General features: G+C 36.9%; 1 protein-coding gene across 6 annotated transcripts in view; it reads left to right on the forward strand.

The window, feature by feature from the left end:
- C2CD5 (C2 calcium dependent domain containing 5) overlaps window positions 1–6,814 on the forward strand; it is an 83,500-nt gene extending 76,686 nt beyond the window's left edge. For 3 of the 6 annotated variants that reach the window (XM_054591332.1, XM_054591334.1, XM_054591335.1), the window contains 5 exons: window positions 1,148–1,198; window positions 2,080–2,181; window positions 3,492–3,682; window positions 4,652–4,798; window positions 5,524–6,813. In XM_054591332.1, the coding sequence (XP_054447307.1) occupies window positions 1,148–1,198; window positions 2,080–2,181; window positions 3,492–3,682; window positions 4,652–4,798; window positions 5,524–5,655 (623 nt within the window). In that variant the 3' untranslated portion in view covers window positions 5,656–6,813. Of the gene's footprint in view, window positions 1–1,147; window positions 1,199–2,079; window positions 2,182–3,491; window positions 3,683–4,651; window positions 4,799–5,523 lie in introns of all 6 variants that reach the window. The other 3 variants (XM_054591336.1, XM_054591337.1, XM_054591338.1) reach the window with 3 other exon arrangements.
- The last annotated feature ends 16,505 nt before the right edge of the window (window positions 6,815–23,319 follow it).

The raw sequence follows: 23,319 nt of genomic DNA on the forward strand, positions 1-23,319 counted from the left end.
AGTGTCCTCACAGGCATTTTGTGGACTGCACCTAGTGATCCTGTTTATTCATTAGCTTTATACTGTCAGAGGAATGTCAACTGTTGTACACTCTCCACGTTAGCTAGTGGTCACTTGACCTATAAAATGGGGGAGGGGCGGGGCATGGGAGATACTGGGTTGTGTCCAATTATCAGAAACATTTTGTCTAAACCTTACTTTTGAAAAGTATAGCTTTTATTAATTTAAGAATGTTACCGAGGTATCAACACATTAGGCAGAGACAAAAATATATATTTACTTTGTTTATAATTTGTTAAAAAAAACTGGCTGACCCAAATAATTCTCAGTGTTCCTTATTAGTTATTTCTAACTTGACAACATTATTCCTTCAGTTATAAAATTCTTTGAAACAAAAATTTAGATACACTAGTGTGGCTAGAGTCTGAACATTAGAAAGAGATGATTTTTAAAATAGTACTGTTTAAATTTATACAATGCCTTAAATACCTATAATAAAAATATAAAATATCAGAGAAAATTCTGGATGCTACTTTTATGAGGTACTAGAAAGAAAGTGATTGGGATTCCTGGTTATTTCTATAGAGAACAGTTTTTCATTCCGCAAAGTTTTGGTACCACCAAAGGAAGCTGTTGATAGCGAAGTCCTTGAATGAAGGGGTTGGTGGTAAGGTGGGTGGGTGGGGGTTTGGCTAGTAAGGAGCTTGTGTTTATCTGTGAGACATCGGTCATTGCCTTGTCTGTAGTTTTTAACCTTACTGGTTCTTTCACCAACAAATATTTCCCTTCCATGTTTCAGTTTTTCTTCCCAGTACATTGCCCCTTTTTGCTGCTCAGTTTTTTCACATCCTGTGTTCAACCTACTAACATTTCGTTACTGTGTTTATATTTTCTCATGTCTGTAAAGTTTCTGAAATTCTTTTTGTCTTCTTTGGCATGGTATTTATTAACTGAGCTAGTTTTTACTTGTATATAGCAATAGAAATTACGTTTTAAACCTTAATACTTCTATTGGTTTGCTTTTACAATGAAACCATAAGATTTCCTCCTATTCATATGGCTTATAGAGAGTATTTACAAACAGCAAAGAAGAGATACTGGCTTGTACTTAGCATCCAAGCTAATGTTGTTCATATTGTCTTATTAGAACACCTGGAGATTGCAAGTTCTAACTCAGGTATACCAGCTGCACAGAGAGGTGAGTTCATCTAATTAAGCAAATAGTCACCAGAGGTGTGAAATTCTAGTGTGTGGTGCATAAACATACAGACATTGGAGAAATGCACTGGACAGTGGAATAGACACCAAAATGTGGCTTTACTGTAGTTAGAATGTGTCTCAAAAATATTAATAAAACTAAATTTTTTTTAGCATTTTCATAGTTTCCCAGTTTCTAAAAATAAAATTTTAGCTTTTTCATCATTTTTTAAAGCTCAGTAGTAGTAAAAGTTCTTCTTTTTAAAAGGACAACTGGTTAGGCTCACACCTGCCTCTCTACCCTGTTATCAGGAGCTTTGTTGCCAAAATCATACATAGAAAGAAAATATGGACAGAAATGACCCTTTGGCTTTCCTGTTAATCATGGTAGAAAGAAGGTATTTTAATAAAAGATAAGTCAACTAGAGATTTTTTTCATGTATTCTTCAACATTTAACTCATTATTTTTAGTCTTGATTTTAGGGCAGAAATAGGGAAGGCAATTATACAAAGGTGGGATTACACATCAAAGTCTTGAAATATAAACAGCTAAGACATTGTAAAGTAAAAAGAATGGGGGAAAAGTTAGCTAAAACACAGTGTATGGTCCTTTCACTGCTATTTCTGTTAAATCCCACTTTTGTTTTCCCTAAGAGACCACACAACTATGACATCACCAGCAACGCTCAGCCAGCTCACTGAGAAATTGGTTTTGGACAAATCAGTGTCTAAAGCTTAACTCTTTAACTGTCTCTCTTGTCTGACTTGAAAAGGACCATTCTTTTTCTATATTACTGTTAAATTACATCATTGGAAGGAGGTTATGACGAGCAGGAGACGTCATACATATTTTTTTCTTTTGTTTTCTGTCTGTGTTTCCAGCAACGTCAGTTGATTACAGTTCCTTTGCAGACAGATGCAGCAGCTGGATAGAGCTCATTAAACTGAAAGCTCAGACCATAAGGCGCGGATCAATTAAGACAAGTAGGCGGATGTTTCTACCACGTTATGATCTGAGAAGCATATCCCTGATTTCCCAGTGGTGAAGGCTAGACTTTTCCACCCAGTAATAACATCGCCAATCAATCGTGTATTGGAGTGTGAAAGCTGCAGAGTAACGATCATTTAGCAAAAGTTATTGAAGGGCCTCTAGATTTGTTCATTTTAACTGTAGAATTGTGCTTTAAAATTTTTTCTTTTTGTGAAGGTGTTCTTAAAAGTGTATAAATAGATATTATATTCTTCTAGTGGAAGGAAATTTTCAACTCTCTTTTTGAAGAGACACTCTCCCAGGACCCAAGTTACTAGCTTGCATATGGCCTGTGTCAGTTTACTAAGTGTGGTGATACCCGGAGGGCTGACAGAATGAGAGAAAGAATGAGAGTGTTTCCGGAGAGAGTAATTAACTCTTATCTCACTCTTAGAATCAAGATCATCATATGTTCTTTATACTCCATGTGTTTTGGTAGATTTTGAGGAAAATGTATTTGAGTATCAGAGTTTACAGTACATTAAAAGGAAAGAAACTGTGTTTTAGAGGAAAGATTACAGGTTATGGAACCAGTCAGATCTGGTTTTGAATCCTAGAAGTGCCATTTTAATAGCTGTGTGACCTTGGACAAGTTATTTAACTTCTCTGGGCCTCAATTTCCTCGTGTGGAAAATGGGGATAATATCTCTGATGCTGGGTCGTTGTAAGGATTAGAGATATACATATGTGTGTGTCTGGCTTATGGTAGTTATTTGATAAGTAGTAGCTATTATTTATTTTATAAACAACTTTTAGACAGCCAAGGTCATTTTTAAATTTTTTTAATTATGAGTTTGATCAAAATGGTTTGGAAAAGAAATCTTTTACAACTAGTTAATATAAGGTTTATCTACAAGTTGACAATGATGAAGTGGTCTGAAAAATATGGAAAAACTGGGAAATGTAACAACTTTCACACTCTCTTTGTAATGATTTGTTCCTACAGCAAATAATTTTTAATTGCTCTGCTGCTTTTTCTTTTCTTCACTTTATAACGATCATTGTATGTGTAACTACACCGCATCAACATTTTCTTTTGCAGGAATGCCATTTTTCTTCCAAAAGAATTCCATTCCAGCATTTTCTTATGTTTTTCTTTGTCTCTCTTTTAATTGCATGCAGTGCATGATAATTTCTTTTCTTTCATGACATGGCTTAGCCTCACAGACAGCTGAATGTTGTCACCACTTACTCGGAAACCTTGGGGAACGACTGAGTTTCTAGTGTCTGATTTTGGTACTTTCTCTTCTCTCTCCAATTTTAGCTATGACAGTTGAAAAAGCAAGTCCAGTGAGTGAAGGGAACTTCCGGAATCGTTCTACTCCACCTTGTACAAATTCTACAGTTGGGGTTGTTAAGATGACACCTCTTTCTTTCATTCCTGGAGCAAAAATAACTAAATATCTTGGGATAATTAACATGTTTTTTATTCGGGAAACCACTTCTCTACGTGAGGTAATTTTATAGATATTATTCCATTATTTTCATGAATTTTCTCAAATATTAATGACAAAAACCAAGCAAGTGGGGTTTTTTTTGTTGGTTTGGTTTTGGTTTTTGCCATATCTCTTTTTTCCCCTATAACCTGTCTGGATGGAGTCTAGGTTAGACTTACCAAATTTCATATAATAGCTAGTGTTATCATAAGCTTATGAACAAAACAGAAGGAGTCCCTGGCCTGATGGAATGTGCGATTTAGTGGAACTGGGGCATGATGGACATTGAACAGATAATTATATAACTGTTAGTGGTAGTAGGTAATCTAAAGAAAAATAACAGAGGCCATCAGGAAATACAGTGGGGAAGCTCACTTTAGATTTGACAGTCATGGTCGGTATCTCTGAGGAAGTTCCATGTAAGCCAGGACCTAAAGAATTGGGTAAGAGTTACCCTGGTCGAAAATTGGGTGACAAGCCTTAGAGCCTTTGGGAAGAGCATGTGCAAAGACCCTGAGGCAGGAAAAGTGCTGGACACCTTTGAGAAATGGCAAGGCAAGCGTGCCTGGAACATAGTTCAGCAGGGAGGTTTTATTGTTTATATTTATCATCAATTTATTTCAATGAGGATGGGAACGATTTGATGGAGGGAGATGTTGAAGGTGGAAGAACAATTTTAATTCTTGCTCTGCCTTTTACTACTAGTCATGTGGTCATAGCTAGTCTTGGGCATGTTACAAGTTCTTTGGGCTTCAGTTTCATCATTTGTAAAATAAGGATAGTAATCCCTATCATAGGCACATTTTACTCAACAGGTGTTGAGTAAAGTTTTGTTTTTTTCTCTCATGCAACAAATCCTCATGAAGAAGATTAAAATTATCCATTATATGAAGATCACTTAAGATATTTTAATATCTACTCTTTGCCATTGTATGTCCATTCATGTATACATGTAGATAGTCTGATTTTCCTGTGCATTACCATGTAGGAAGGAGGAGTTAGTGGTTTTCTCCACGCTTTTATCGCTGAAGTGTTCGCGATGGTGAGAGCTCACGTTGCTGCATTAGGAGGGAATGCTGTTGTCTCCTACATAATGAAGCAGTGTGTCTTCATGGAGAATCCAAATAAGAACCAGGTGAGAGGTGGTTGTCTCCGGCGGGGAGCCTCTGAATTTCCCTCATGGCCTTCACACCTGCCACCCGCCCCTGCAAAAGAGATTTACTCTTTATAGAGCTCTTTGATTCTCGATGCTTAGAACATGGTCTAAAGAATATATTAATAACCATGGTCATGCATAGATCAGATATTGTTTGCACTTCCCAGGTGACTAGTTATTATTCCTAAACACTTCTGGAAGTTTTACTCCTAATTTACTACTCTTCCCATCATCTTCTTGGTGGGTCTTTGGAATACAGTGGTGGCTGACAGAGGAAAGTTAACAGAGCCCTCTGGTTTGGACTATGATGCTCTCAGGTTCTGACTGCCGTGCTCAGGTGAAGAGTACATCGTAATGAGGCCACACTGGGTTTTTAATTTTTTGTTTTCTAATAAGTAATGTAATTCTGTTCATGGGGGCTAAGGAGTATTGCTCAGGTTAAATTTTAGAATAAGTTTCTTTTATCATTTTTGTTAAGATAACCCACTTAAAATTGTTGAAGATTCCTTTAAAAAATAACTATAATTGTGGGCTTTTTTGTTTCGTTTTTTTAGTTTTCTTTCCTGTGAATTGCATTCTTATCATTTGCTCATTTTTCTGTTGGCTTGTCTTATCTTTTTTCTGATGACAGTGATGCCCAAATGTGACAGAAGAGTATGACCAATGTTGAATCTGTGACTGAATTTGTCCTGTCATTCTTACAGGCACAGTGTCTTATCAATGTAAGTGGTGATGCGGTGGTTTTTGTTCGTGAATCTGAGCTGGAAGTGGTATCAACTCAGCAGCCTACTGCCAACTGCCAGTCGTCATGTCCTGGAGGAGAAGTTACCACCTGAAGTCAGAAAGATAGAGCTCAGCTGAATGACATGTATCTGTCTCCATTGTTTTGTCATTAATTATCTTCCTACACTTTTTTAAAAAACTGAACTTAATTTGAGATAATTAAAAGAGAATTGATACATTATGAGTGGATTTGATTAGTCTAGAATCTCTTGGAGACATGAGAATTTTCTAATCTTGACATTTTGTTTGCCAAGCCCTGGGAGGCCCCAAGGAATCTTGACCCTTCAGTAAATTAAGTTTCTCTGACAACTGTAGCAAAGGTGGAAGATACTTGGAATTTATGTTGATTTTAATAAAATCATAATTTACAAAATGAAATGGGAGGATCATCAGGAAACTAGGATAGTCACCCTAGTATACCTTAGAAAAGCTAAGCAACAAGTTCACAAATTGTCAATGAAGAAATACTTGATTTGAGGGATGTGTGGGAAAATGGAGAAAAGTTTTCAGAAAACTGTGGTTTTCTTAATGTGTTTTATTTTGATGAATTTGGTCACAACTGAAAGGGAGCAGTGTTTCATCTTTTAAAAAGAAGTTAAAATTCTGCAGCCTATATCCATAGTATGTTTTAGCTGTTGTAAAAGAAGACAAATCCATCATGCCAGTGTTCTTTTATTGAAAGTTTTAATGATATCTCTAAGGAGGGAGGAAAAAAAATTTTAAGTGGCCAAATTTTAGTTGGTGCTTAATTTGTGTGGAAGAGGCTTAGCTTCAACAGGGAAGAAAAGGTCAGTGGATTTTGTTGAAATGGTTAAAATAATTCATCTAATAGGAATATAAAATTATTTTCTAATAAAATTATGATGCAATTCTACCGTACAGAATTTTAGTATATCTTAGGGACTTTTGGTGGTGAATTAGACTGTATTTGGCATAGAATTTGGAAGTGTAACTTGAATGTAAATATGCTGCAAAATGTTGAATGTATACATAGGAACACTTTTTCCGTCAATGCCAAATACCTGTTATAAATGAACCTTAAAAAAGTACATTCCTCCTTTGCACAATGAAATTTCTTTATAAACTCATGATTTTGTTCTTCCAGGATAACAAACTGCCCTAAATATTAGGAGTCATTTTCTTGTTATCACAAGTGTCAATATTTTTCTGTATTTTGTTTATAATTTTATTTTTTAAATAAAAAGTTTATAAAGACAAGCTGGATTATCCCTTAATCTCTTTTTGGCCTCCTTGCTACAGTACGGTCAGTAGTCTGGAATCACTTTACATTTGATCATCTGCACTCATTCCTTCAGTCAACAAGTTTCTATTGTACATCTACTATATGCAATACTCTATTCTTAATTTTGGGGAAAATACATAATTGTAATTGTGGCCTCTCTGTCTTTAGTAGGCAGGTATTCATGCAACAAATTTACTGAATGTCTACTAGACCCCAGGGAGTAGTTTTAGACAGTGAGCAGAGCACACGTAGGTTTGCCGCTCTCGTGGAGCTTATTTTCATGAGCTGCATGAGAAAATAATTTGTAAAATGTGGCATATAGCACTGTAACAATTGCTCATGTTTACTGAATGCTTACTATGTGCCAGGCAGCCTAATAAATATATATTTGTATTAACCCTTTACAGAGACCCTATGAGGTAGATATGTTGCTAAGCCCCATTTTATGGCTGACGCAGCTGAGAGTTTATTTGATTCTCCAGAAGGCACAATAAGCAGTGGAGCCAAGATTCAAGTGCTGGCAGTCCGACTCTGATACCTACACTACTGAGAAAATATGTGTAGCTTAGGATAAAGGTAGCTTGGTAGCTTCCCAAAGGAAATAATAGCAGTTAAGCTCAGTCTGGAAATATAGGCAGTTCACTGAAATTGACTTTGGGTGGTTAACAATTCAATATACAGATGATGTATTACAGAATTGTACACTTGAAATCTATATACTTTTATTAATCCAGTACAATAAAAATTTAAAAAAAGGAATGTGGGTAAATGCTATACTAAAAAAATTAAGCCTTTCTCTAGTAGGAAAGTCAAGGCATTTTTCAGATTAGATTTTTATTTTTTATTTTTATTTTCAAAAACTTTATTTTTAGACAGAAGGGAAGGGAGGGAGAAAGAGGGAGAAAAACATCAATGTGTGGTTGCCTCTCACAAACCCCTTACTGGGGACCTGGCCTGCAACCCAGACATGTGCCCTGACTGGGAATCAAACCAGCAACCCTTTGGTTCGCAGGCTGGCACTCAATCCACTGAGCCACACCATCTAGGGCCAGATTAGATTTTTAAATGTTAAAAAATTCATTATAGCTGTGGTAGGCAGAATAATGCCCCCTACCCCAGATGTCCACAGCCTAATCCCCAGAACCTGTAGATATATTATCTTTCATGACAAAAGTGACTTTGCAGATGTGGTCAAAGTGGAAGACCTTGAGATGGGGAAATTGTCTATGGTTACCTGCTTGGGTCTTAGAAGCTTATCACGTGAATTTTTAAAAAGTCAAAGAGGAGGATAGAAAAGAAGGTCAGAGAAATTCCATGAGAGGTGGATTCCAGCTGCCATTGCTAGCTTTAAGGAAGGAAGATGGGAGCTCCAAGCCAAGGAAAGTGGGTAGCCTCTGCACGCAAGGTATGGCCCCCAGCTGACAGCCAGCAAGGAAATGGGGTTCTCAGCTCTACATAAGGAATGGAATTTTGCTAACAACTCATATGGGCAAAAAAATGGATTCTTCCCTACAGCCTCCAGAAAGGAACAGGTCCCTGCCGTGGCTGGATTTTAGCTTTATGAGACCCGCATATGACCTTCGACCTATGGAACTGTAAGATAAAGTTTAAGCTACTACATTTGTGAAAGTTTGTGATGGTAGCAATAGAAAACTAAAGGTTCTTATAAACATAAGAGACATATAAAGTTACCATATAGTTGTGCTATTTATGATAACATCTAATATGAAATACTTTACACAGGTTACAAGTAGAGTTTTTATTTTTTCAATTAATTTTTGAAATACCCACCCACTAAATAGCAGAGATCCAGAATCTCCCGCCTTTGAGGTTATCTCCGCTTAGAAGTGCCCAAGAACTCTAGGAGCTCAATGGAGTCCCCAGAAGGTTAAGTTCAGGGTCCACAACCATGCTGTAACAATACAGGAACCTCTTTGGTACACTGTTCCATTGCCACATGGTGTCGCTGTTGGAGTGGGTTCCGCACTGTAAAATTGGAGATGCTGGTCTCCAGCGGAGATGACGCAAAACTGGCCAAGACTCCTTTCCAGGTTTCTAGGATTCTTTAGCAGGTAATCTTACTTACTTTGTGCCTAGTCCATCTAAGAAAGCCTGACAAGTTTCAGCGACTAGTGCTCAACCCAACTGTCAGTTGAGTTGTGACAAAAAAAAAAAGGAAATTCTAGTTTTTTTCACATAAATTTTAGAATAGCTTGTAAATTTTTATGTGAAAACCTGCTGATATTTTTAAAATTGAGGTTATTTTGAATCTATAGATCGGTTTAGGGAGCATTCGCAGATTAGTATTGAGTTGTCCAGTTCATAAATATGCTTCTCTATGTCTTGTCTGATTTATCACATGAATGTTTTGTAGTTTTCAGCACATGAATATTGAACATTTTTTGGGGGGGTGCTTTATATGTAAGTACTTACTGTTTTTTGGTACTGTTTCATTTTAATTTCCAGTTGTGATTAATTTTAGTGCATACAGTATAATTGATTTTTTAACATTGATCATGTGTTTTGCAGCCACATATTATTCCAGTAGGTTTTCTTTGATTTGGGCAGGGGGAGGGTTATATAGACAATTATTGTCATGATTGTGTATACAGATTGTTTTATTTCTTCCTTTACATCTAGATGCCTTTTTTCTTACTAAATTTGCCTTCTAAATAATTACCATATTAAATTATTAAGTATAATATAGAGTAGTAGGAAATGACTTCTTAGCTTTGTTCCAGATTTCAAGAAGAAGGCATTCAGTCTTTCACGATTAAGTATGATGTTATTCGTAAGTTTTTCAGAGAAGCTCTTTGAATTTTGTCAAATGTTTATTCTCCATCTATCGAGATCATAATATAAATTTTCTCCTTTAGTTTGTTGATATGATGAGTTAAACCAAACATTCCCTCCTCCTCTATTTTCTGGAAGAGTTTGTCTATAATTGATGCTATTTATTCCATAAATGTGTGATAGAATCTGCCAGTAAATCCATTTAAGCCTTGAATTTTCTTTGTTGGAATGTCTTTAACTATATATTGATTTTATTAATAGATATAGAGTTCTTCAGGTTATCTTTTTCTTTTTTGTGTAAGCTTCAGTAGTTTGTCTAAATAATTTGTTTATTTTTTCAAAATTGTTAAATTTATTGCTATAAAGTTATTAATATTATTTCCACATTATATTATTTAATATCTGTGGGCTCTTTAGTTATGTATCTTCCTTCACTCCTGATATTGCTAATTTATGGCTTCTCATTTTGTTTTGATCACTTTGGATAGAAGTTCATCTCATTTATTGATCTTTTCAAAGAACCAGCTTTTGATTTCATTGATTTTTTTCCTATTGTTTTTCCCCTCCTTTTCCATATTAATTGGTCTTGCTCTTATCTCTCTATTTCCTTCTTTATATGGTCTTTTGGTTTAATTTACTCTTATTTTTCTAGGTTCCTAAGGTTGAAGCTTAGATCATTGGCTTGAGGCCTTCTTTTCTAATATAAAGATTTAATATGATGCAATTCCCTCCATACAATAATAGGGTCCTTTTATAAGATATCCAAATTTTGATATATTGTTTTCCTTTTTATTAAATTCAAAATATTTTATAATTTTCTTATTACCTTCCTCTGATTAATGGATAACCTAAAAGAATGTTATGTAATTTTCAAATATTTAAGGGTTTTCCAAATATATTTTTTGTGGTGAGAACAATTATGTTCTAGTTTCTTGGCAGCTTTGGAGTTTATAACACAATTTTGGTGACTATAATCACTATGCTGTGCATTAGCTCTTTAGAATATATCTATTATTTGCAAGTTTGTACTCTGAAACAACATCTCCTCAGAGGAAGTGCTTCGGACACCAGAATTTCCTTCCTCCAACTCAATCCCTGCTGGTTTTTGTAGCCAGAAGTTGTGGGAACTTAACTTCCTGGCACTGGAACCCTGGGCTGGTGGTCCTGGTGTGGGGCTGGGACTCCTTGCTCCTTAGATATCCCTTGCGATGCTTTATTCACCACACATGGGTGTGGGCCCAGCCTGTTCTGTGTGAATCTCTACTACCAATCTGAGTGGATGTGGTTTCTTTAATTCTGTAGTTGTCAGACTTCTATTCAACTCGATTTCTGATGGTTTTGAGTGATAGTTGTTCTATATTTTAGTTGTAATTTTGATGTGGTTGTGTGAGGAGAAGAGCTGTGTTTACCTAGGCTGCCATCTAAAATTTGGCTTTTTAAATTATTTATTTATTTTTAAATTGGTGTAATTGACTTATAACGCTTTAAATTTGAAGTGTATAATATGTTGCCTTGATATACTTATGTATTGCAAAATGATTGCCACCTGAGCCTTAGCTAATACCTCAGTTATGTCATATAATAATCATCTTATTTTTTGGTGGGAAGAATTAAGATTTTGCCTGTTAGCAAGTTTGATGTTTATAATACAATATTGTTGTATATAATCATTATACTGTGCAAGTTTGGTTTTTGTCTTTCAGATTTCACATGTAGGTGATATATATAGTATTTGTCTTTCTCTGTCTGACCTAGCTCACTTAGCATAATGCCCTCAAGATCTTTCTTTTAAAAATATTTTATTTCTTTATTTTTAGAGAGAGGGGAAGGGAGAGAGAAAGAGAGGGAGAAAAACATTAGTATTTGGTTGCCTCTCGCATGCCCCCTACAGGGGACCTGGCCCACAACCCAGGCATGTGCCCCGTCTGGGAAATGAACTGGTGACCCTTTGATTCAGAGGCCAGCACTCAATCCACCGAGCCACACCACCCAGGGCTGCCCTCAAGATCTTTCTAATTGCATTTTATTTCCTCTATTGACATATGCCTCTTGCAAAAAAAGTTTTAGTGGTTTTCCTAGGCTTTTCAATATACACTTTTAATTTATCACAGTTTACCATCAAATAATATGTATTTCTTATTTCAGATAAACTAGCATGATTATTTTGTGATTGGAGAATAGTCTGAATAATTGCAATCAATGTTATTATTTTTTTCATTCTTCTTCCTTTAGGCTTTATCACCTTCCTGGGGTGAATGTTTTGCTAGTTTATTGTCAGTTTTTTTTAATTTCTAACAAGAGTATTTAAAGTTATAAATTCCCCTGCAATTGCTCTTTTTCATCCCACAAGTTTTATGTAGTGTTTTTATTTCTTTTAAACCTGAATATTTATAATTATCTTTGTGGTTTCTTCATTAGTCTATAAATTATTTAAGAATGTATTTCTTGTCTCCAGGTGTATATTCTTTCCACTTTCTTGTTTCTTCAAATTAAGTTGCACTATGGTAAAAAACTGTGATCTATTAATAAATGACAAGTTCTTTGGAAATTGTTGGAAATTTCTTGATTGCTTTTCTGTTCAATTTGTGTAACTATTTCATATGAACTTGGAAAAGAAAATTTATTGTTCACTTGTTACATGCAAGGTTATATATCTCTGTATGATCTATCATCTATCATCACAAATCTTTAAAATCAAGCTTATTAAGTATATTATTAAATCTTCTCTATCCCTACCAAAGTTTTTGTTTTTTCGATCTATCGCTTTCTGAGAGAGGTGAATGTGGTATATTGATGATTTTCGATGGTCCTAAATATTGGCCTCTGTGTAACCATGCATTTAGCAATGTGATCTTGCAGCTCCTCCCATAGAGAGATGGAATCTATTTCCCCATGTGTTGGGTTCAGATTGGCTTTCTACTTTGTACTGGCCAATGGAATACAACAGAAGCAACAATGTGCCTACTCTGTGCTTCGATTACAGAGTATTGTGTGCTTCTGCTTTCTCTCTGGAACCTTGACTATGCTATGCCAACAAGCCTTGGCTAGTCTGCTAGACAGAAACTTTGTGGAGGAAAGATAGCTCTTCTTAACTGTACCCATCTGCACTTGAATTAGTTAACTGATGAGTGCATTCATGAATGATAAAGACAATTATTTTAAGACAGAGTTTTGTAGCATTTTTCTAGGGAACAATGAACATTGATCTACTCATTTTTGTAGGATTAGCTTTTGCCTGGTACGCATTTTTCTCCTAACCTATTAAATGTAAAATCTCTGTGTATTTTGTCCTGATTCTATCTTATATGTGTAGTCCACCATTTCTTTGCTTCTTTTTGTTTTCTTTTTCTCTGTTTTCTGTTGAACTGATCAAGTTCCCCACCTTTTCTTTCTTTACCAGTAGGAAAATCAAGATGACATTAAGTGAATATGTAATGTTTTGCTTTTCCCCATGTGTTTTGAAGCAATTGAGAGACAGACAATAGAGTTAGACAGATGAAAATCAAATGCCACCTTTATTAGTGATAAAGTTTTTGGAGAATGTGACTTTAAGTCTATTATTTCTGAATGAGGCAGACTTAGCTGTTTCCTAGCAAGTATTGTGTAGCCACCAGACTTCTTCCTCAGACAGGAACAGAGCAGAGCAGATTAGAAATTCTGTTTTCTGCTGCTGAGTCGCTCCCAAGAGGGGAAGGAGATTAGAAGAAACTGAACTGAGAGTTCTGCTGTGTTGGAAGAGGTCATCAAGGGGACGTGACCACAGGTTGGCCTGAGAGCTGGGCCCAGACAATCAGAGGCCCCTCAACCGCAACTGTCATCGGAACGTACACTCTGCCCACCTTCCCCAAAGTGGAAGATGTTCCAAAGCCATAGCCTGAGAGAGTAAGATGATGTTGCCCAGTTAAGGCCTTTATAGAATCTTTTAAGGTTCTTGCAGGTGGGTGCAGATATCTACATTCTTTATGATGCGCAGACCTACCACCTACCAATCTGGAGTGGTCTCGCTCGCTCTTTGGTCTGTCCCTGCCCTCCCTGTACAGGGCCCAGTTTGCAAAACAAACAGTTGCCTCTCCCAAACAATCATTCAGAAAAGTACAGATGCTCCTGGATTTACAATGGGGCTGTGTCCTGATAAACCCATCATAAGTTGAACGTATCAGAAGTCAAAAATGCATTTAATATGCCTAACCTACCAAATACCATAGCTTAGCCTAGACAGTTTCTGCCAAATGCATATCACTTTCACACCATTGTAAAGTTGAACATTTGTAAGTTGACCCATCATAAGTTTGGGATAGTCTGTAATTTTTTCTCTATCCGTCAAGAGAGAGAAGGAGTAGCCTGAGTGCCAGGAGTATTAATAAAAATCATCCTTAAAAACGTGAGGAGTGGAGGGATAGGCATTTCACAAAAATAAGTCATATATCCCACATCTATTCTTTTGGTGATTAACCCCACCTTTTTAATATATTGGTGTGACTTATAGATATTAGAGAGATAGAATAGTGAAAATAATCCTGGACTAGGGATCAGAACACCAGGCCTTAAATGCTAGACCTCCTTCTTACTACAGGTTGGCTTTGGGAAAGCCACTGAGCATAATTTCATTTGAAAATAGGAGTACTAATCTGCCTCCTAATTCACAACATCCTTGTTATAGTCAAAATAAAAATGAAAATACATGATGAATTTGAAAGTCCTTTTCCTTTGGATGTTGTAACAATTACCACAAATTTGATGGTTTAAAGCAATACACATGTATTCTTTTATGGTTCTGTAGATCATAAATTGACAGCAATATCACTGCACTTATATCAAAGTGACAGCAGGGCTGTGCTCCTTCCAGGTTCTCTAGGGTGCTGTCGGGTTGCAACCTTCTCCAGCACTTGCCAGGTACAATCTGAAACTGGCCTACGTAAGTGGAGGGCAGGGAGAGACTAGAGAGAATCAGGCCACTCCAGATGGGTAGGTGCCAGGCTTAATGACCAAGGGAATTTACTTATGAGGCTCGTCTTGTGTGGCGTAGATATGAGCAGATCTCTGCACCCACCTACCAAATCTTAAAAGTTTTTATAGAGGCTCTAACTGGGGTCAGTCACATATCTAGTCCAGATAGTCTCAACACATTTCTATCTCAAGGCTGTATTATTGGAGCAGCTTCCGGGAATAGAATAGGTAAGTGGAGGGTGCATTTCAAAGCACAGGGTGAGGGGGAGGTGAGGAACCTCTGGTTGTCCAGGTCCAGCTTGTGGGTCAAACCAGCATTCATGTCTTTTTGATGACCTTCCCCAACAGGCATGATCCTGTTTCCTTTTCTAGTTTCTAGAGCTGCATCCCTTGCATTCCTTGGTTCCTAGTCTCTTACTCCATTGTCAAAGCCAGAAGTTTATCATCTTCTTCAGTCATTGTTTTGCCTTCTGTCTCTGCTGTGATCAAGTCTCTTATAAGTACACTTGTGATTATAGTTAGGACCCACCTTGATAATCCAGGATAATCTTTCCATCTCAAGATCCTGAATCACAAAGTTCCATTGCCAGGTAAAAGACTAATAATATGTTCTGCAGATGAGGACATGGCCATCTGGGGACTATTATTCAGACTATCACATTCTTAATATGTCTCTAATAAGTCTAAACTTCAAGTCTATCCTTCTTCCAAATAAACAAAGACTTTATGTTGCTGACTATAATTTTCAATGCTAACAATTTTAAAACACACACAAATTGTGAATGTTTTTATATTGTAAACACTTATGTAGATTACCAATGTGTGTTTCTGATGTTTACTTATTACTTTTTGCAAACCATTTTGTTTTCCTGGGTTAATTTCCCTTCTTGCATCTCAAGTGCAGTAGAAGTTAGTTCACTCAGGTTCTGTATGTATCTAAAATTGTTTTTCTTTTTTCCCACCTTCACTCTCAAAGTAATTTAGGTGATTGTATAATTCTCCATTCACAGTATTTTTTTTTTCCCTTCAGATCTATGCCACAGTTCTGAGTCCAGCCCCAAACACTTAGGGATGAATGAATGAATGAGACTTATAGATATTAGAGAGATAGAATAGTGAAAATAATCCTGGACTAGGGATCAGAACACCAGGCCTGAAATGCTAGACCTCCTTCTTACTACAGGTTGGCTTTGGGAAAGCCACTGAACATAATCTCATTTGAAAATAGGAGTAATCTGCCTCCTAATTCACAACATCCTTGTTATAGTCAAAATAAAAATGAAAATACATGATGAATTTGAAAGTCCTTTAATTATTAAGTTATATAATTTCTGACTCATCAATTATTTTAAAATAATATCAACTGAGATACATTTTCAAAGCAGTGTTTTAAATCTACGTTCACTTACTGAGTTCGATAGTGTGTCTTTCAAATTCAGAATATTTGATAAGGTTTGTTTCTCATTGCTAAACAATAGAATTATTTTATTCTGTTTCACAGATGTAACTCTTACCTGTAGAATTTCATTATATCAATTGGTAAAATGTATACTACCATGGAAAAATAGATATACATTTTAAGACTCCAATATATCAACATAGTGCTTCCTTTTGATGTTTTTTGGAGTACCTTTAAGTATAAATGGTTAATTGGAAAACTTGGTATTCCTAGCAGTAATATTTTCTTGACAGAAGATTACTTATTTGAGATTGTTTAAGGGAATTGATTAGATCAGTAGAGAAGATGAAAGATGGAGCTTAAAATGAATAATGACCCAGAATCTATAATGGTTAGGAAAGTGTTTCTCCCTTTGCATTGCAGTCAGTCACACACAACATTTTATTCTCGCAAATAATATACTCAGAGAAACTACTAGAGATCAAGTTGAAGGAACAAGATAGATTCTTTTGGGCACAAAAATGAAGGTAACTCTTCCATATTCTACAAGATACAAAAAACAACATCTATATTTTAATAGCAGAGTTTTCTAGTTAAATTATCCTTGTCTGCCGTGGGTGGTGTTTGCTAGGCTTGTTTAGAGAAGCTGATCTATTTACAGATGTCATTCCTACCTCTTTCTCACTCTCTGCAATTGAGGTAAAATTATGTCTATTTTTGCCCGGCCACACTCAGTTATGTTTGATAGGCCTCCTCAGAATTTAAACTGATCAGTCTCCCAATTCTCTACTTTGAAATAAAGTACTCAGCTATTATTGGTTCCTAGTATATATATTAGAAATATAATACTTATTGGTCTGTAAGGTTTTCCTCCACACATTGGCACAAACACCTCATTTACCAAAGTGGTTATAACTGTGGAAATAAAAGCCGAAGCATCAATTCATAATGGGTGGAAGGAGGTGGGAAACAGCTGGGTTCAGCAGACTGATTGCTGTTTGTCCTCTTGGGCATTTCCAGAGAGGCCTTCATATTTCTTCTTACCATGTATCAGATGTACGAACCTAAGGGATTGCCACTTAATGGTCTCAGCCAGAGACAAATTTTCTCTGATACCCAGTGAGATGGACACAGGTGCCACCTCACCCCTCAAACTTTAGGTCTTAAATTATGAATAACCTACCCTGGCTGGTGTGGCTCAGTGGTTTGAGAGCCTGCCTGTGAACCAAAGGGTGGCCGGTTCGATTCCCAGTGCAGGGCACGTGCCTGAGATGCAGGCCAGGTCCCCAGCAAGGGGCGCGCGAGGTGCAACCATCCCTTGATGTTTCTCTCCCTCTCTCCTTCTTTCTCTCTCTAAAAATAAATAAGTGAATCTTTAAAAAAAAACAGCAAAAAACTATGAATAACCTGTTTACATTGCTTCAGCTGACCTGATTGTGTTCTACCACCACCAGCACAGTGAAGGGTACAAAATGAGGGTACAGTAAATACTTGTTACCTGTAAAATGAATAAAGGTTTTTATTTCTTCTTTAAAAAAACAAAAATTCATTGTTTAGTGTCCAACATAAACTTTTAAGCATAAAACTGTTTAAGCTGAAAACCAGTGAATTCTCTTCCTGCTTATGTGTCTTTAATAGCTTGTTACCGTTTTAGTGTTACAAGCTTTAATCTCTAGGATTTACCATGTATGTCTTTTTTATTAACATTTTATTATTCTTTGATTCCAATGTTTTAGGATGTTTTTTAAAACTTTATTACTTTTTTTGCAGGCTTCTTTTTGGAATCTCAACTGATATTTTAAAACTAAGGCCACTGGCCAGGAACCTTTTAGTTAATTCTTTTATAAACATCCTGGTTTTAAATACCTGCTATCTAAACAGCAATCAATCAGGAAAAGAATAAAAAGCCAATTAGGTCAATTATCCCTTTACTCAAACTCAAAATGTCTACTTTCAGTTCTGATGCTGATTTTGTCTAATTATTTACAGCTTGGGCAGTAATTTTGATGAGTAAGAAAGTTGATGTTAAGTCCCGAAGGAAGTCCTTCCCTCCCTCGCTCCCTTCCTTCTGCCCTCCTGCCTTCCTACCTTCCTCTTCTTCTTCTTCCTCTCCTCCTCCTCCTCCTCCTCTTTCTTCTTTGCATTTCACAGGGATTTTCGAGATTCATTCTCCCAATGTCACTTACTGCATCAAAAGTTAAATGTATTAAATACCACCTACTGAAGATAGCTATATTTCCATTAAAATGACCAGATAAAGGAGTAGTTTGCTCTAAAATCAATATGCACTTTGAAATAAAAATTATGCCACTAGTGTGAAATAAAGAACTGTGAATAGACTTCGGCACAGTAGTGATATCACCAGCCTGCCAGGTACGCTGGCCAGAGCTGGTATTCAGTAGACTCTTCTAGTCCTGGCTCTTGCACCCATCTAGTGTTATTACTCCTTGAGCTCTAAGTCACCTCCATGAGGTGAGAAACTTGATCATCTAAAGAAGCCACTCAGTCACTCACCTTTCACATGACCTAATTCTAATTCTCTACACAGCACTTACTACTCACTACTTGGTATTTTCTTTGTTTTCTTTTGATTACCCTCCCAGAATTTAAGCTTCAGAGACTTTATCTATTCTTTTTCATTGCTGAATATCCAGCATTTAGAGGAGAGCCAGGAAGGTACCATATCCCATCAAATCTAAGATGACATCAATTGTAGGATATACCATCATTTTATATATGCCTAAATTTTTAAAATGTCACCATGTAAACTATGGAACAATGACTTTTTGTCACTTTAGGCTTTTAATTTATGGAAAAAACTTTTAAGATTCCTTTAGAAAGAACATAGATTGATAATCTATCTTGCTGTGCACTCTAAAAAATGAGAATATAAGCAAAATAAATTGGGTAAGCAATTCCCAAAACAACTTTTCACCCAGAGTCCAACCCTTCAGTGTCAATTTTCAATGTCAGGTTGACAGGAAACACTATGTTCTGCCCACTGTCATTGTCTGTTCCATCAGGAGCATTGGTGAAGCAATATTTCTTAGAAGGTAGTGCTCCATTATCATCTTTGAGGCTTTTTTCTCCCAAGCAGTAGCATTCTCTCTGCAGGTTTTGATGTGCATGGGTGCTCAATTACCTGGCGGGCAGCACCTCGAAGCTAAGACTCACCCTGATTTCAGAGATATCAAAATATGAAAATTACACATCTTAAAATCGCAAGAATAAGGTTGTAGGCACTCAGGAAGTAAATAATTTTTGGAATGCTTGAATAAATGACTGTTGTCAACTCTCTGTGTCTTTGGGCAAGGCAGTTTATTCCTTGAGCCTTATTTTTCTTATTTAGAAAATTAAGATGTTAGACTAGAAGCCCACTAAAATCTTTTTTGGCTAGAAGAAAAAAACACAGGTCCTTTGTAGGTGGCTGAAGTTGTATAAATGTAAGGCACTCTAATTTTAGTGAACTATACTCTGTCCAATCTACTCTTCAAGCATTCAGGGTTATAAGTCAAACAGTAAGAACCCCACCCAGCTGTTCTTTCACACGATTGATGAGAGGTGCAAGAGCTCAGCTCAGAAGATACAAGTTATGCGAAGCGTGGGGATTTTTGTGTGTGTGTGTGTGTGCACACTTAGCTGGTCCCTTTTTCTCTCTCCCTGGTCATAGCTGATAAGTGTACATCACACACAGAACTGCTTTTAGAGAGATAAAACCTAATCAATGAGAGGATTTACAAACAAATGCACGCTCAGCCTTTATGTGGCTCAGTTCCTGAGATGCAGGGAAGGAATGATCTCTGGACTCTTTGCCAAAGTTAGAAAATATTTAGCAGCACCAAGCAGAGACAAGATCCCTGTGTGCAGCCATGGTGGCCTCTCTAGCCAACATGAGGACATCTGACCTGGCTGCAGGTGACCGTATGGGCAGAAGTGAAAAATACTTGGTTGTCAAGTAAGATCTTACTATACATAGCCCTCAGGGTCATGTATCCCAGATGTGACTGAACTGCCACTTTGAAAATATGTCAGTTCCTACGAATTTGGGAAGCACTTCCATAATCCACCAGATAACTCATATATATGTACATCATCCAGCTAAAAATGGCTATCAGCCTTGCCCAACTTAGCTACCTATACCAGTTAATTTCTATGGCCTGATAGTTGTTAAACATCTTGCTGTGTTTCAAGAGGTCTGGTCTTGGATACAGTGGCCTCCTGCACATCAGTGAAAAGACTGAACTAGAATAAGAAAAATTGGGATAGGTTTCCATTTTGTTTCTTCTATTACTGAAAGTATCTGATTCTATTGTAATGAATTGCTTCCTGCCTGTTTCTTTCTTTTGGTTATAAGATGTTACCCCAGAGAACTGAGGAAGAACAATGGAGTACATTATTAAAATCATCACATTCCTTTTATAAAAGCCACCCTGGATCAGATAAGTTATAGTTTGATACCTCACAAGACATTCTGTTTGGTTCCATGATACAGAGAGGAGCTGTCTTAAGCATCTGTCACAGACTCTTGCATGTACTTGGCATGATGCTAATGTTTCACACTAGCATGGGGATCTTCATTCCTCAGCATAATTTCAGTTTCTACCTCTGGGTCAAAATGAAAGAAGAATCAGAAGGAAGTCCACTTCCAGATTTAAAGACCACTGTATCTTGCCAGTTATGAATGCCTTGCATTTACTAAAAATTGCTCAATACCCTGATGATTCTTTTGTTAATATGATAAGCAGAGGTACTTAGTTATTGGTATTTTTGCAGCCACAAGGAATGCCAGAATATATTTTCTCCTTTGAAACAGCACAGCCTGGACGTTCAGACTGATTGCCATGCCCTTCCAGATATGCTGTTCGTGGTAAACTAGAATCCTCCATTATGGACAACTAGTTACCTGTCACAGTTTAAGCCACATGTATGCTATTTTACATTAGGAGCATTTGGAACAATCTTTCACTCCTGGTCAACTGTTTTTTAATAGTAAAGGCACTGGAAATTTTTTGGCAAAGTTTTAAACAAAAAACAATATCAAATTATGGAAATTTGACTAAGAAATTGACACAATTCATTCTTAGATGCATGATAAACAATTGGGAGATGAGTACAAGATTTATGTGCTGGGTACACTGTTAAAATGTCAGTCTTTATTGCTCATGATTCTGTAGGGATGTTAGGCTTGAGATGGAGGTGATAGGAGATGTATCTCCTGACTGAGTCATGAAAGACACCACTTACCAGTTGCAGGGGGCATGTTAGAGAGGATTTGATGGGATGATTTTACGAGGTGCCTTGCTCCCCATAAGTGGAAGTTTTCTAAATATATGGGAATTATATGCTTGCAGGAGGCTTGTATGTCACTCAGGCTAGTCTTTAGTCCATTAAATTTATCCTTTGCTACAGGTTTTAGAGAAAGATGGTCAAAACTGGTCTCAAATATAAGTGTTCAAAAAACCCTGGGAAGTCCTAAAATATTATCATCTACAGAACAAATATTAAAAAAAAGTTAAACAACAAAAAGTGGGTACAACTGTAATAGCAACATCTAGAACACAGCAGCGCCTGTCAAGCCATCTCCATTAACCCCATCACTCTGCACTGATGTCTCATTATGTTTCGAATGCATTTATAATCCTGCAATATTCTATAAGAATTTTGCCCTGACACCCTCTCTGACATCGGCTCCTACCACTTTCCCCCAGAATTCCCAGCTTCCTCTGCTTCAGCTACCAAGAGTCCTTCACATAATAAGTATTTGATAAATATTTATACAACTCTACAAAAAATGGAAAAGTTTTATATACATATAAATACATTTGTATGCACATACATTTATGTTATTATTTAAATAGTGATGCTTTATAGTTTTCAAAGTATCTTTACTTTTTTCTTTGATTTCTGTATTCTTTCCAGAAACTTTCCATCACTTTCTATCAGTTTTCTAAACACTCCTGTATTCTTGATATTAGATTGTTAGGACATTAGCAGTTGGTAGGAGTGATTGATAAAATATACAAGTCAATCACATTGGCTTGTTGGGGGCACTGAAAAAATACATTAGTACAAACATAGATGGGAAAAGTGTTTATTGCTGTCAGAAAAGATAAAAAAGTCAGTGGCTCCAGTTGGACTGAAGGTGAGAGTTTTAGCAGAGTCCCTCTGAGAGCAATGCAACATAAAGCGCACAGGTGCGGGATGGAGTGACTCAGCTGTCTGAGATTCAGTCGGTGTCAGGTGAAGAAGCCATGGTTAGGGGAAGCAGTGTGAACCATTGATAACATCCTCAGACCAGAGCAAGAATCCACACGGCCTGAGATTGGACAACCTGTGGTGTCTTGAAGCCTCACCTGTATGAAGGTGCTGATAGCACATTCTATCACTCGCTATGTCATGAGATTAGAAATCCCAGGCTGCTGTGCTTTCAGCAGGAAGAATAATTAACCCATGTGTTCAGAGTTCGTTTCTGCTTCTGCCATGAATGGAAGTCATTTTCTAGGTCGAATGAAAACAGCCTTACCTGTTTCATCCTATCTCCAGTCCCAGCTTGCTCTGGGGGCTGGGTATTGACCGGATTTTCTGTGCTCACTTGCTCAGTGCTGAGCTTTTCCCTTCCTCACTGGTAATAGGACAAAATATCACCAGAAGGTACTTATATGTATTTTACATATCCCTGAAGTTGAGGTATGAAATTAAATGGTTTGGTTGAAAAGCCAGGTCACTGTTTGAAGAACGGTCAGTGAAGGGACTATAAGCAAACAGGGCGGTAACACACCCTTCTCACTCACCCACCAAGTTTTAAAAAAAGGTATTTGCTTCGCTCATAATGGGACTAATTTGCCATGAATTATTGTATGACAGATAGTATTTTCCAGAATTGACACTGTGTTGTTCCCAGTTCCACAAGCTCTTCAGAACCATACTTTTCCCCACTAATAAGTGGAGTGTTTTTTTCCACTTGAAATTAGAAATAGAATCAAAGGAATAAAGAAAGTAGAGGAGGTACTGCCCAGTTTCTAAAAATACATCATAAAAAGGGGGTGTCATCAGTTCCCACCTCTCCCCCTCAACTCATTCTCTCAACACTCGCCTTGGAATCAAGCCACTGTGTTTTGAAGACGCTCAAATGGCCTATGCAAAGAGAACACAAAAAGTGACCATCAACCCAGGCAACCAACATAACTCCCAGACATATGATTTGATTCAGCTCTCAGTTTGTTATGCAGCAATTGATAACTAATACAAGTTTTATGCTCTTTGCTCATAAGTGTCACTTTGGAAGCCTGCCATAGCAAATTCTACCTAACTTGCTTTGTGTCATACCCTCCACCT

Source organism: Pteronotus mesoamericanus, unplaced genomic scaffold, assembly GCF_021234165.1.
Source record: "Pteronotus mesoamericanus isolate MK-2021 breed Mesoamerican mustached bat unplaced genomic scaffold, CSHL_Meso_final scaffold_21, whole genome shotgun sequence".
NCBI classification, from domain to species: domain Eukaryota; kingdom Metazoa; phylum Chordata; class Mammalia; order Chiroptera; family Mormoopidae; genus Pteronotus; species Pteronotus mesoamericanus.